This window comes from Lynx rufus, unplaced genomic scaffold, assembly GCF_022079265.1.
Source record: "Lynx rufus isolate CCGP_SWC_20201006 ecotype Redwood Valley unplaced genomic scaffold, mLynRuf1.p SCAF_21, whole genome shotgun sequence".
Taxonomy (NCBI): domain Eukaryota; kingdom Metazoa; phylum Chordata; class Mammalia; order Carnivora; family Felidae; genus Lynx; species Lynx rufus.
In genome coordinates this window covers 1,170,911-1,185,327 of record NW_025814836.1, presented here as the reverse complement: position 1 = coordinate 1,185,327, position 14,417 = coordinate 1,170,911, and the positions used below count along the sequence as shown (strand labels likewise).

The window sequence follows — 14,417 nt, the reverse complement described above, 5'->3', positions numbered from 1 at the left end:
GCAGAGAATCTCTTGCTACAGAGATCAAGGGACTAAGGAACAGCCAGGAGGAGCTAAAAAATGCGATTAATGAGCTGCAAAATAAAATGGAGATGACCACAGCTCGAATTGAAAAGGCAGAGGAGAGAATAGGTGAACTAGAAGATAAAATTATGGAAAGGAAGAAGCTGAGAAAAAGAGAGACAAAAAAATCCAGGAGTATGAGGGGAAAATTAGAGAACTAAGTGATGCACTAAAAAGAAATAATATACGCATAATTGGTATTCCAGAGGAGGAAGAGAGAGGGAAAGGTGTTGAAGGTGTACTTGAAGAAATCATAGCTGGGAACTTCCCAGATCTGAGAAGGAAAGAGGAATTGAAATCCAAGAGGCACAGAGAACTCCTTTCAGACACAACTTGAATCGATCTTCTGCATGACATTTCATAGTGAAACTGGCACAATACAAGGATAAAGAGAAAATTCTGAAAGTAGCTAGGGATAAACGTGCTCTAACATATAAAGGGAGACCCATAGGACTCGTGACGGATCTCTCTACTGAAACTTGGCAGGCCAGAAAGGAATGGCAGGAAATCTTCAATGTGATGAACAGAAAAAAATATGCAGCTGAGAATCCTTTATCCACCAAGTCTGTCATTTAGAATAGAAGGAGAGATAAAGGTCTTCCCAAACAAACAAAACCTGAAGGAATTCATCACCACTAAACCAGCCCTACAAGAGATCCTAAGGGGGATACGTGAGACAAAGTACCAGAGACATCACTACAAGCATGAAACCTACAGACATCACAATGACTCTAAACCCATATCTTTCTATAATAACACTGAAGGTAAATGGACTAAATGCTCCAACCAAAAGACATAGGGTATCAGAATGGATAAAAAAAACAAGACCCATCTATTTGCCCTCTACAAGAGACTCATTTTAGACCTGAGGACACTTTCAGGTTGAAAGTGAGGGGATGGAGAACTATTTATCATGCTATTGGAAGCCAAAAGAGAGCTGGAGTAGCCATACTTATATCAGACAAACTAGACTTTAAATTAAAGGCTGTAACAAGAGATAAAGAAGGGCATTATATAATAATTACAGGGTCTCTCCATCAAGAACTAACAATTATAAATGTCTATGCGCCGAATACAGGAGCCCCCAAATATATAAAACAATTACTCACAAACATAAGCAAACTTATTGACAAGAATGTGGTAATTGCAGGGGACTTTAACACCCCACTTACAACAATGGATAGATCATCTAGACACACGGTCAATAAAGAAACAAGGGCCCTGAATGATACATTGGATCAGATGGACTTGACAGATATATTCAGAACTCTGCATCCCAAAGCAACAGAATATACGTTCTTCTCGAGTGCAAATGGAACATTCTCCAAGATAGATCACATACTGACTGGGTCACAAAACAGCCCTTCATAAGTATAAAAGAATTGAGATCATACCATGCATACTTTCAGACCACAATGCTATAAAGCTTGAAATCAACCACAGGAAAAAGTCTGGAAAACATCCAAAAGCATGGAGGTTAAAGAACACCCTACTAATGAATGAATGAATGAATCAACCAGGCAATTAGAGAAGAAATTAAAACATATGGAAACAAACGAAAATGAAAATACAACAATCCAGATGCTTTGGGATGCAGCAAAGGCAGTACTGAGAGGAAAATACATTGCAATCCAGCCTATCTCAAGAAACAAGAAAAATCCCAAATACAAAATGTTAACAGCACACCTAAAGGAAATAGAAGCAGAGCAGCAAAGACACCCTAAAACCAGCAGAATAAGAGAAATAATAAAGATCAGAGCAGAAATAAACAATATAGAATCTAAAAAATCTGTAGAGCAGATCAATGAAACCAAGAGTTGTTTTTTTGAAAAAATAAACAAAATTGATAAACCTCTAGCCAGGCTTCTTACAAAGAAAAGGGAGAGAACGAAAATAGATAAAATCATGAATGAAAATGGAATTATTATAAACAATCCCTCAGAAATACAAGCAGTTATCAGGGAATATATGAAAAAATATATGCCAACACACTTGACAACCTGGAAGAAATGGACAAATTCCTAAACACCCACACTCTACCAAAACTCAATCAGGAGGAAATAGAAAGCTTGAACAGACCCATAACCAGCGAAGAAATTGCATCAGTTATCAAAAATCTCCCAACAAATAAGAGTCCAGGACCAGATGGCTTCCCTGGGGAATTCTACCAGACATTGAAAGCAGAGATGACACCTATCCTTCTCAAGCTATTCCAAAAAATAGAAAGGGAAGGAAAACTTCCAGACTCATTCTATGAAGCCAGCATTACTCTGATTCCTTAACCAGACAGAGACCCAGTAAAAAAAGGGAACAACAGGCCAATATCCCTGATGAATATGGGTGTAAAAATTCACAATAAGATACTAGCAAATTGAATTCAACAGCTTATAAAAAGAATTATTCACCATGATCAAGTGGGATTCATTCCTGGGATGCAGGGCTGGTTCAACGTTTGCAAATCAATCAACGTGATACATCACATTAATAAAAGAAAAGATAAGAACCATATGATCCTGTCAATCAATGCAGAAAAAGTATTTGAAAAAATTTAGCATCCTTTCTTAATAAAAACCCTTGATAAAGTTGGGATAGAAGGAACATACTTAAACATCATAAAAGCCATTTATGAAAAGCCCACAGCTAATATCATCCTCAATGGGGAAAAACTGACAGCTTTCCCCCTGAGATCAGGAACACGACAGGGATGTCCACTCTCATCGCTGTTGTTTAACATAGTGTTGGAAGTGATAGCATCAGCAATCAGACAACAAAAGGAAATCAAAGGCATCAACATTGGCAATGATGAATTCAAGCTTTCACTTTTTGCAGATGACATGATATTATACATGGAAAACCGGACAGACTCCACCAAAAGTGTGCTAGAACTGATACATAAATTCAGCAGTCACAGGATACAAAATCAATGTACAGAAATCATTTGCATTCATCTACACTAATAATGAAGCAACAGAAAGTCAAATAAAGAAACTGATCCCATTTACAATTGCACCAAGAATCATAAAATAACTCGGAATAAACCTAACCAAAGATGTAAAAGATCTGTATGCTGAAAACTATAGAAAGCTTATGAAGGAAATTCAAGAAGACATAAAGAAATGAAAAAACATCCCATGCTAATGGATTGGAAGAATAAATATTGTTAAGATGTCAATTCTACCCAAAGCTATCTACACATACAATGCAATCCCAATCAAAATTGCACCAGCATTCTTCTTGAAGCTAGCACAAGCAATCCTAAAATTCATATGGAACCACAAAAGGCCCCGAATAGCCAAAGTAATTTTCAAGAAGAAGACCAAAGCAGGAAGCATCACAATCCTAGACTGTAGCCTCTACTACAAAGCTGCAGTCATCAAGACAACGTGGTATTGGCACAAAAACAGACACATAGACCAATGGAATAGAATAGAAACCCCAGAATTGGACCCACAAAAGTATGGCCAACTAATCTTTGACAAAGCAGGAAAGAATATCCAATGGAAAAAAGACAGTCTCTTTAACAAATGGTGCTGGGAGAACTGGACAGCAACATGCAGAAGAATGAAACTAGACCACTTTCTCACACCATTCACAAAAATAAACTCAAAATGAGTAAAGGACCTTAATGTGAGACAGGAAACCATCAAAACACTAGAGGAGAAAGCAGGAAAAGACCTCTCTGACCTCAGCCACAGCAATTTCTTACTTGACACATCCCCAAAGGCAAGGGAATTAAAAGCAAAAATGAACTATTGGGACCTCATGAAGATAAAAAAAAAAAGCTTCTGCACAGCAAAGGAAACAATCAACAAAACTAAAAGGCAACCAATGGAATGGGAAAAGATATTTACAAATGACATATCGGACAAAGGGCTAGTATCCAAAATCTATAAAGAGCTCACCAAACTCCACACCCAAAAAACAAATAATCCAGTGAAGAAATGGGCAGAAAACATGAATAGACACTTCTCTAAAGAAGACAGCCAGATGGCCAACAGGCACATGAAAAGATGCTCAATGTCGCTCCTCATCGGGGAAATACAAATCAAAACCACACTCAGATATCACCTCACGCCAGTCAGAGTGGCCAAAATGAACAAATCAGGAGACTATAGATGCTGGAGAGGATGTGGAGAAAAGGGAACCCTCTTGCACTGTTGGTGGGAATGCAAACTGGTGCAGCCACTCTGGAAAACAGTGTGGAGGTTCCTCAAAAATTAAAAATAGACCTACCCTATGACCCAGCAATAGCACTGCTAGGAATTTACCCAAGGGATACAGGAATACTGATGCATAGGGGCACTTGTACCCCAATGTTTATAGCAGCACTCTCAACAATAGCCAAATTGTGGAAAAAGCCTAAATGTCCATCAACTGATGAATGGATAAAGAAATTGTGGTTTATATACACAATGGAGTACTACGTGGCCATGAGAAAGAATGAAATATGGCCCTTTGTAGCAATGTGGATGGAACTGGAGAGTGTGATGCTAAGTGAAATAATTCATACAGAGAAAGACAGATACCATATGTTTTCACTCTTATGTGGATCCTGAGAAACTTAACAGAAACCCATCGGGGAGGGGAAGGGAAAAAAAATGAGGATAGAGTGGGACAGAGCCAAAGCATAAGAGACTCTTAAAAACTGAGAACAAACTGAGGGTTGATGGGGTGGTGGGAGAGAGGGAAGGGTAGGTGATGGGCATTGAAGAGGGCATCTTTTGGGATGAACACTGGGTGTTGTATGGAAACCAATTTGACAATAAATTTCATATATTTAAAAAAAAAAGAAAGGCAAAGTGTGAGAATGTAAAATGGTACAGTCACTGTGAAAAGCATTTTTACAGTTTCTTAAGAAGCTAAACTTATGATAAAACCTAGCATATATCTCAAAGACATGAAAATATATTCCACATGAAGTTTACACACAAATTTACACAAATGTTTATGATAGTAATATTCATAATGTTCAAAATTGGAAAGAATACAAATATTCATCAAATGGTATCCACAAAGTAGAATGCTATTCAGCAATAAAACAAATGAGCTAAAATACATACAAAGACATGGATGAACAAACATTATTATCATTATTCTAATTAAAGAAAGCAGACAGAAAAACAATTAATGTGAGATATTTGGTGTGCTTGAGATATCCTTTAGGGAGTAGTATTTTTCTATTTCAGCAAACCTTGTATTTGAGGAGGACACAAGTTCATAAATCAAGTCTCAAGATTGAATAATAATGTGAATAATTTTTTGAATACATTTCATAACAACTATTACCAAAATAATATTCACTCTTTTTATGTAGTCTTTTCCATGATAACATAGAATATTTAGTTAAACATTACACAAAATGAAATAGATCATCAAGATAATTTCACCCTGCCAATTTTCTGTAACAAGTCACTCAGCTGTAAACACAACTTAGAGCAAATTCTACTTCATGGAAAATGAAATTAGAGCAAGTTTATAAATCACAAAGATAATTTTTAAAAACAACAACCAAATAAACAATTTATCAGAAAATATTTAGGTGGCTGGAATAAAACCTGGTTTAACTTAAAATAGTCTATTTATAACTTCCATCATTTCCCCCATGTTAAATAAGTGGAAAGACTATAGACTTAGGCTTTTTTCATTTGCACAATAAAGTATGAAACATAAAAGTCAGATAAAGGATTACTTTGCAAGAATTCTAAAGTCTTACCTCCATTAGAACAAAAAGTGCTGCAAAGAACAGAAGAGTTGCCCATTCCACTCGGTGTAGAATTATCTCAAAATCATGGATATCAGCTAAAATTAGCAACCAGATGGCACCCATAATAGCAATCCACCCTGGAAAACAAATAAGTGGACATATCGACATAGATGTAATTCAAATGCTAACACACTAAGATTTTATCTTCTGATCATTTTCTTTAATGAAGAAAATTTATATTCTGCAAACTAAACATATTTAAAATGTACAATTTAGGGGCGCCTGGGTGGCTCAGTCGGTTAGTCGTCCGACTTCGGCTCAGGTCACGATCTCGCGGTCCGTGAGTTCGAGCCCCGCGTCAGGCTCTGGGCTGATGGCTCAGAGCCTGGAGCCTGCTTCCGATTCTGTGTCTTCCTCTCTCTCTGCCCCTCCCCCATTCATGCTCTGTCTCTCTCTGTCCCAAAAATAAATAAACATTAAAAAAAAATTTAAAAACAAATAAATAAAATGTACAATTTATATTTTGGCTAATATATGTACCCATAAAACCAATAATCAAGATAATGAACATATTCACTATCCCTAGCATTTTACTAATGTCCACGTTCTTGTATCCCCTCTATCTCCCCCTGTTACCCTACTCTATGCCCAGGAATACATCTTTTCTTTGAATATAGATTAGTTTACATTTTCTATATTTTCTATAAATGTAATCATACAGCATACATTCTTTTGTCTGATTGCTTCCATTTCAGCAGAACTATTTTAAGATTCTTCAGGGTTGGTGTGTGGCTCAATAGCTCATTATTTTGTATTATTTAGTAGTATGCTATAGCGTGGCCATGCCACAGTGTACATATCTATTCACTGTTGATGGGATGTTTGGATTGCTTCCTTTATTTGACTATTACAAATGAATGTGCTATTAACTTTCATATACAATTATCTGTATGTACATTTGTTTTCAGTTCCCTTGGGAAAATACCTAGGAATGGACTAGTTGATCACATGATAGATTAATATTATAGGATGTTTGTGTTTCACGAAACTATGAAACTGTTTTCCAAAATGGCTGTAACATTTTACACCACCAACAGTATATGAGAATTCCATTTCCTTCACATTTTCAACACTGGGTCAGCCTTTTTAAATTTTAGACATTCCAATGAGTATGAAGGATATTTATTTTAGCTTCAAGTTACATTTCTCTAATGACTAATGATGAACTTTTTTCTCATGTAGCTATTTGCCATCCATAGATCTTCTTTTGTGAAGTTTATGTTAAAATAGTCTGCACAGGGGCGCCTGGGTGGCGCAGTCGGTTGAGCATCCGACTTCAGCCAGGTCACGATCTCGCGGTCTGTGGGTTCGAGCCCCGCGTCGGGCTCTGGGCTGATGGCTCAGAGCCTGGAGCCTGTTTCCGATTCTGTGTCTTCCTCTCTCTCTGCCCCTCCCCCGTTCATGCTCTGTCTCTCTCTGTCCCAAAAATAAATAAACGTTGAAAAAAAATTAAAAAAAAATATATAGTCTGCACATATTTTAATGAGTAGAGCAAATAAAACCCAAAATAAGTAGAAGAAAATTAAGAATAAGGACTGGAGCAGGAATAATTGAAATAGAAAATAGAAAAATATTAGAGAAAATCAATGCCACAAAAAGTTGGCTCTTAGAGAAAATCAAGAAGACTGATAAACCTTAGCCAATCTGAATAAGATAAAACATGAGAAGACAAAATTTGCCAATATCAAGAATAAGGACAATGACATGTCTATAAATTCTGTAGACATAAAAAGAGTACTAGTTTTCTATACCTGCCATGACAAATTGCCATAAGTGTAGTGGCTTAAAATAAAACCTACTTCTAATATCACAGTGTTCATATATCAGAAGTATAGTGGGCTCAGCTACATTTCTCACTAGAGCCTCATCAAGACAAAATCAAGGTGTTGGCAGGGCTGAATTCCTTTCTGGAGACTCTAGGAGAGAATCTGTTTTTTTATTCTTTCAAGTTGCCGACATTCAATCCCTTACAGCCTTGAGACTGAGGCCCTGGAGCATCTGGGTGGTGCAGTGGTTTGTGTCCAACTTTGGCTCAGTTCATGATCTCACAGCTCTTGAGTTCAAGCCCGGCATCGAGCTCTGTGCTGACAGCTCAGAGCCTGGAGCCTGCTTCAGATTCTGTGTCTCCTTCTCTGTCTGCCCCTCCCCAACTTGTGCTATCTCTCTATGTCTCTCAAAAAAAAAATACATGCAAAAAAATTATAAAAAACTAAAAATTAAAAAAAAAGACTGAGGTCCCAATTTCCTTGCTGTTGTCATCCAAGAGTTGTTCTTAGCTTCTAGAGGCCATTCAAACTTCCTGGCTCATGACCGTGCCCCCCCAACTTCATCTATCATCAAAGCCAGCAATGGTAGGTAAAGTCCCTCTCAAACTTCAAAATGACTCTTCTGTCTTCACTCCTACTTTTAAGGGCCCATGTGATTACACTAGACCCATCTACATAATCCAGGAAAATCTTCTGGACTGAAAAGTGAGGAGATGGAGAAACATTTGTCATGCCAATGGATGTCAAAAGACAGCGAAAGTAACAATACCTATTTCAAACAAACTAGATTTTAAACCAAAGACTGTAACATGAGAGGAAGAAGGGCACTATAATAAAAGGAACTATCCAATAAGAAGGTCTAACAATTATAAATATTTGTGCCCCCAACTTTATAGAAAACAAATATATAAAACTAATAACAAACATAAAGGAAGTTATTAAAAGTAATACAATAATAGTAAGGAATTTTAAAACCTTACCTACATAAATGGACGGATTATCTAGGCAGAAAATCAACAAGGTAACAATGGCTATGAATGACACACTGGACCAGACAGACTTAACAGATATATCCAGGACATTTCATCCTAAAGCAGCAGGATACACATTCTTTTCAAGTGCACATGGGACACGGGACGTTCTCCAAAATATACCATATACTAGGTCACACATCAGGCCTCAATAAGTACAAAAATAATGATGTCATATCATGCATATTTTCTGACCACGATGCTGTGAAACTTAAAGTCAACCACAAGAAAAAATTTGGAAAGCCTACAAATACATGGAGGTTAAACAAAATGCTACTAACAAATGAATTGGTCAACAAGAAAATCAAAGAAGAAATAAAAATATGCCTGGAAACAAATTAAAATGAAAACACTATGGTCCAAAACCACTTGGAATGCAGCAAAAGAGATCATAAGAGATAAGTATATAGCAATACAGGCCTGTATCAAGAATCGAGAAAAATCTCAAATAAACAACTTACATTATACCTAAAGGAACTAGAAAAACAACAACAAACAAAGCCTAAAGCCAGCAGAAGAAGGCAAATAATAAAAATTAGAACAGAAATAAATGATATAGAAACGAAAAAGATAATAGAACAGATCAATGAAACCAGGAGCTGGTTCTCTGGAAAAAGTTAAGACAAATCCCTAGCAAGACTTATCAAAAGAAAAAAATAGAAAGGACCCAAATGAATAAAATCACAAATAGGAGAGGAGAAATAACAACCAACACCACAGAAATACAAATAACTATAAGAGAATATCATGAAAAATTATATGGCAACAAATTGGACAACCTGGAAGAAATGGATTAATTTCTAGAAACATGTGAACTATCAAAACTAAAACAAGAATAAATAGAAAACTTAAACAGATCAATAACCAGGAAATAAATTGAATCAGTAATCAAAAACCTCCCAACAAACAAATGTCTAGGACCAGATGGCTTCATAGGGATGTCCTATTCTACCAAACAGTTAAAGAAGACTTAATACCTATTATTCTCAAACTATTTCAAAAAATGTAAATGGAAGGAAATTTTCCACTCATTCTATGGGTCCATCATTACCCTGATTCCAAAACCAGATGAAGACTCCACTAAAAAAGAGAACTATGGGTCAATATCCCTGAGGAACATGGATGCGAAAATTCCCAACAAAATACTAGCAAATCAAATCCAACAGCACATTAAAAGAACCATTCACTACAATCAAGTGGGATTTATTCCTGGGCTGCAAGAGTGATTCAACATTCACAAATCAATCAATGTGATACATCATATTAATAAAAGAAAGTATAAGAACCATATGATTCTCTCAACAGATGCAGAAAAAGCATTTAGCAAAGTACAACATCCATTCATAATAAAAACCCTCAACAAAGTAGGGTTAGAGGGAACATCCCTCAACATAATAAAGGTCATATGTGAAAAATCCACAGCTAATATCTTCAATGGGGAAAAACTGAGAGCTTTACCTCTACAGTGAAGAAAATGACAGGGATGTCTACTCTCACATTTAACATAGTAGTGGAAGTCCTAGCCATAGCAATCAGAAAATAAAAAGAAATAAAAGGCATCCAAATTATCAAGGAAGAAGTCAAACTTTCACTATTTGTGGATATGATATTCTATACAGAAAACCCAAAAGACTCCACCAAAATATTTCTAGAACTGCTACGTGAATTCAGTAAAGTTGCAGTATACAAATCAATGTATAGAAATCTCTTCCATTTCTATACACCAATTATGAAAGCATCAGAAAGAGAAATCAAGAATCAATCCCATTTACAACTGCACCAAAAACATAGATACCTAGGAATAAACTTAAATAAGAGGTGAAAGACCTGTACTCTGAAAAGTATAAAACACTGAAGAACGAAATTAAAGATGACACAAAGAAATTTAAAAATTTCATGCTCTTGGATTGGAAGAACAAATATTTTTAAAATGCCTATACTACCTAAAGCAATCTACACATTTAATGCAATCCCTATCAAAATACCACCAGCATTTTTTACAGAGCTAGAACAAACAATCCTAAAATTTGTATGAAATGCAAAAGATCCCAAATAGCTGAAGCAATCTTGAAAAAGAAAATCAAAGCTGGAGGTATCACAATTCTGGACATCAAGTTATATTACAAAGCTGTAGTGATCAAAACAGTATGGTACTGACACAAAAACAGGCACATAGATTGATAGAACAAAACAGAAAACCCAACTATAATTAGGGGTGAAAAACAGAAAATAACAAGCATTGGAGAAGATGTGGAAAATCGAGACTCTCATACATTGTTGGTGGGAAAAAAATGATATAACTGCTGTGGAAAACAAATTAGTGGTTCCTCAAAAAGCTAAACATAGAACTACCATATGACCCAGCAATTCCACTCCCAGGCATGTACCCAAAAGAACTGAAATTAGGAACTCAAACAGATACCTTTGTACCACTGTAACATTATTCACAACAGCAAAAAAGTAGAAACAACCCAAGTATCTATCAACAGATGAATGGGTAAGCAAAATGTGGTATATATACAGAAAATGTAATATTATTCAGTCACAAAAAGAAATGAAGTTCTGATACATGCTATGATGTGGATGAATCATGAAAACATTATTCTCATTGAAATAAGCCAGACACAAAAGGACAAATATTGTATGATTCCACTTATATGCAATATCTAGAATAGGTAATTTACCTAAATTTGGAATTTACCTAAATTCATAGAGATGGAAGGTAGATCATAGGTTACCAGGGGCTGAGGATACAGGGGAAGAGAATGAGGAATTAGTGTTTAATTTAATTCTATTAGGGTGATGAAAGGTTTTAGAAATAATTGTGGTAATGGTTATACAACACAGTGAATGTAATTAATGTCACTGAATTATGCACTTTAAAATGTATAAAGTGACAAATTTTATGTGATATATTTTAACACAATAAAAATAACAGAATAAAGATACATTGGGAAATGCATTGTAATTTAGCATTCATGAAGTAGACCAGAAGGCCTTATATAGGATGCAGAGGTATTGGAACCTCATTTGTAGACAGAGGGAAATCACTGAAGTTTTTGTAAGTGAAGGAGCTGGAGTGGCCTAATTTTTCCATGTGTATAGCTATCTTTGCCTGACTAGATTTCGTTACCTTTCTCTGAATTCTTCATAGCACCTACCACAGTTCTTTTTTTTAAGAATTTATTGGTTTTTAAAATTAAAAAAAAATTTTTTTAATTTTCCGAGTTTTGTAATTTGTTTCAGGAGGAGAATTTAGTGGTATTCTCCTCTTTATATGGTATATAACACCCAATGCACATCACAAGTGTCCTCCTTAATACCCAACACCCATTTAACCCATCCCACCACTACACCCCCTCCAGCTACCCTCAATGAGCACCTACCACAGTTCTAAAGACAATTATTGTTTACCTGTTCCATCATTTATGATGGCTGATTCTTTGATTGCTCTCTTAAAGATAAGATTTCTTTAAATTCCCAGTAAAAAAATTTTCATCAGTTGCACTTTCCCTGGATAACGTTTTTCTACAACCAGAAATGGCATCGCATTGCTTGCTCTGCCATATGGTAGTAAGAATATCTGAGTCAGTAAAAATACAAGTTATTGTTCCTGATCCTAAGAGAAACTTCAGTCAGGAAAGAAGATGGAAGCTCAACTAGGACTCTCTACATAGTTCTATTTTCACTTAACAATTTGTAGAGGCTTGAATTTTCCTCCAGCCCAAACTCCTGTCATAGCACTCATCAATCCAACTTCAGAACAGGTTCTCTATTCACAGAGCCTTGCTGTGTCATAAAAATTCCCTGAAATAACCTCTAATTGAATGAGGTCTCACCTTGTCCCAGCAAAGCCTCAATTTCTCCCTTAATTTTAATCATATTGTCTGCGGAGCCAGCAGCACTAATCAAACTGCCTGTTCACAAGCATATCTGCTTGGTAATGCCTGGTTACTTTACTGAGGAGTTAAAGTGGCACCTCCTAACAGGTTTCCCTGGGTCACTATTAGAAACATTCCATTCTGTTCTCACTCAGCACTGGCTCCTCAGTGATAGCCAGCAAGCGATAAGTGATGAAGTGGTGGGTTCTTTTATAATGTGCTGGAAGAAAAAGCCAGAGATGAGAACATCACAATTTCAGGCTTTACATTCTATTACAAATACTAACAGTGTGACATTGAGACTCTTCTAAAAATTAAAAATTCAGTTGACTGAAGATGGATAAGACTAAAAAGCAACATTACCTAAGCTCTATTTATCTTATGGAGCTTCTATCCAACACCTTCCATGAATAAGCATTAATCTCTCACCAAGTGCTTTGCCATTCCTTAAAATGAAACCTCTGATGAGGGGCTCTGTACTTTCTCATTCAAATCCCCCAACAGAGCCAAGTTTCAAAGCAGAACAAAGAACTAATGGGACTTTTCCCTCCAATTCCTAAGGCCCTGGTCAGAAATATTCAAAGGAAAGTAGAACAAGGTTTCCACCACTCATTAAGCAAGCGTCCTTGACATAGGCATGTGCTGGTCACCTCACAGCAAACTAGCCTGTGGGAAAAACAAAAACTAAAACAAAAAGCTCAGGCTCCCAAAGATTAATGGGTTTTCTTCAGCCTGCTGGGGACAAAACCAGGATTCAATTCCCATTCCGTGAGACCTGCTTTCCATTCTACCTAGTTGGATTCATCTCATGTGCTCAGTCTTTAGATGGAATGCTTTCACTACTTATAAATAAGCCTTGTAATTCCACTTATTAAACCTCTCCCCAAAAGGTGGCTTGTTTCATGTACTCAGAAATGTAACTCAATTTTGTTCTATCTGAAACCTTGCAATCTTTTATAAAGAACATATTGTCCATACAGAAGTGCTGATTCCTAGGGCCACATGTATCCCAATGTTTACAGCAGCACTTTCAACAATAGCCCAATTATGGAAAGAGCCCAAATGTCCATCAACTGATGAATGGATAAAGAAGATGTGATTTATATATACAATGGAACACTACTTGGCAATGAGAAATAATGAAATCCTGACATTTGCAGTAATGTGGATGGAACTGGAGGGTGTTAAGTGAAATAAGTCAGTCAGAGAAATACAGATATCATATGTTTTCACTTATATGTGGAACTTGAGAAACTTAACAGAAGACCATGGGGAAAGGGAAGGGGAAAAAATAGTTTCAAACAGAGAGGGATGCAAACCATACAAGACTCTTAAATACAAAGAACAAACTGAGGGTTGATGGGTGTGGGGAGGAATGGGTGATGGGCATTGAGGATGGCACTTGTTGGGATGAGCACTGGGTGTTGTATGTAAGCGATGAATTACAGGAATCTACCCCCCAAACCAAAAGCACACTGTATACACTGTATGTTAGCTAATTTGACAATAAATTTTATATGAAAGAAAGAAAGAAAGAAAGGGAAAGAAGAAAAGGAAAGAAAGAAAGAAAGAAAGAAAGAAAGAAAGAAAGAAAGAAAGAAACATAAAGAATATAAAATAAAAAAACATATTGTCTATGTTCCTTGCTCTGAACATTTTTCAGGAGCCTCTGATCAAAAGCAATACTGTTCTGATAAATCTATTACTTATAGTTAACATGAACTAACCTATATGTCTTAAGCAACACAAGATGCATCTCTAGAGAATATCTCAACAGTTATATGCCTCATAACCGCCCTTCAAACCAGGAAACCTCACAAAAGGACTATGTGTACTGGATACAGTAAAAGCCACTCTGCCTGCCCTGCTTTGGTGAGGTATCTCATGTTTATTGGCCATGAACTACCTAAAA

The 14,417-nt window shown here is 36.3% G+C and overlaps 1 protein-coding gene across 1 annotated transcript in view; it reads right to left on the bottom strand.

Moving 5' to 3' along the window:
- The window catches only part of OCA2 (OCA2 melanosomal transmembrane protein), a 424,483-nt gene that overhangs the window by 187,710 nt on the left and 222,356 nt on the right, over window positions 1-14,417 (bottom strand). Inside the window, exon 18 of the mRNA XM_047086660.1 lies at window positions 5,777-5,904. Within this exon, the coding sequence (XP_046942616.1) occupies window positions 5,777-5,904 (128 nt within the window). The remainder of the gene's footprint in view (window positions 1-5,776; window positions 5,905-14,417) is intronic.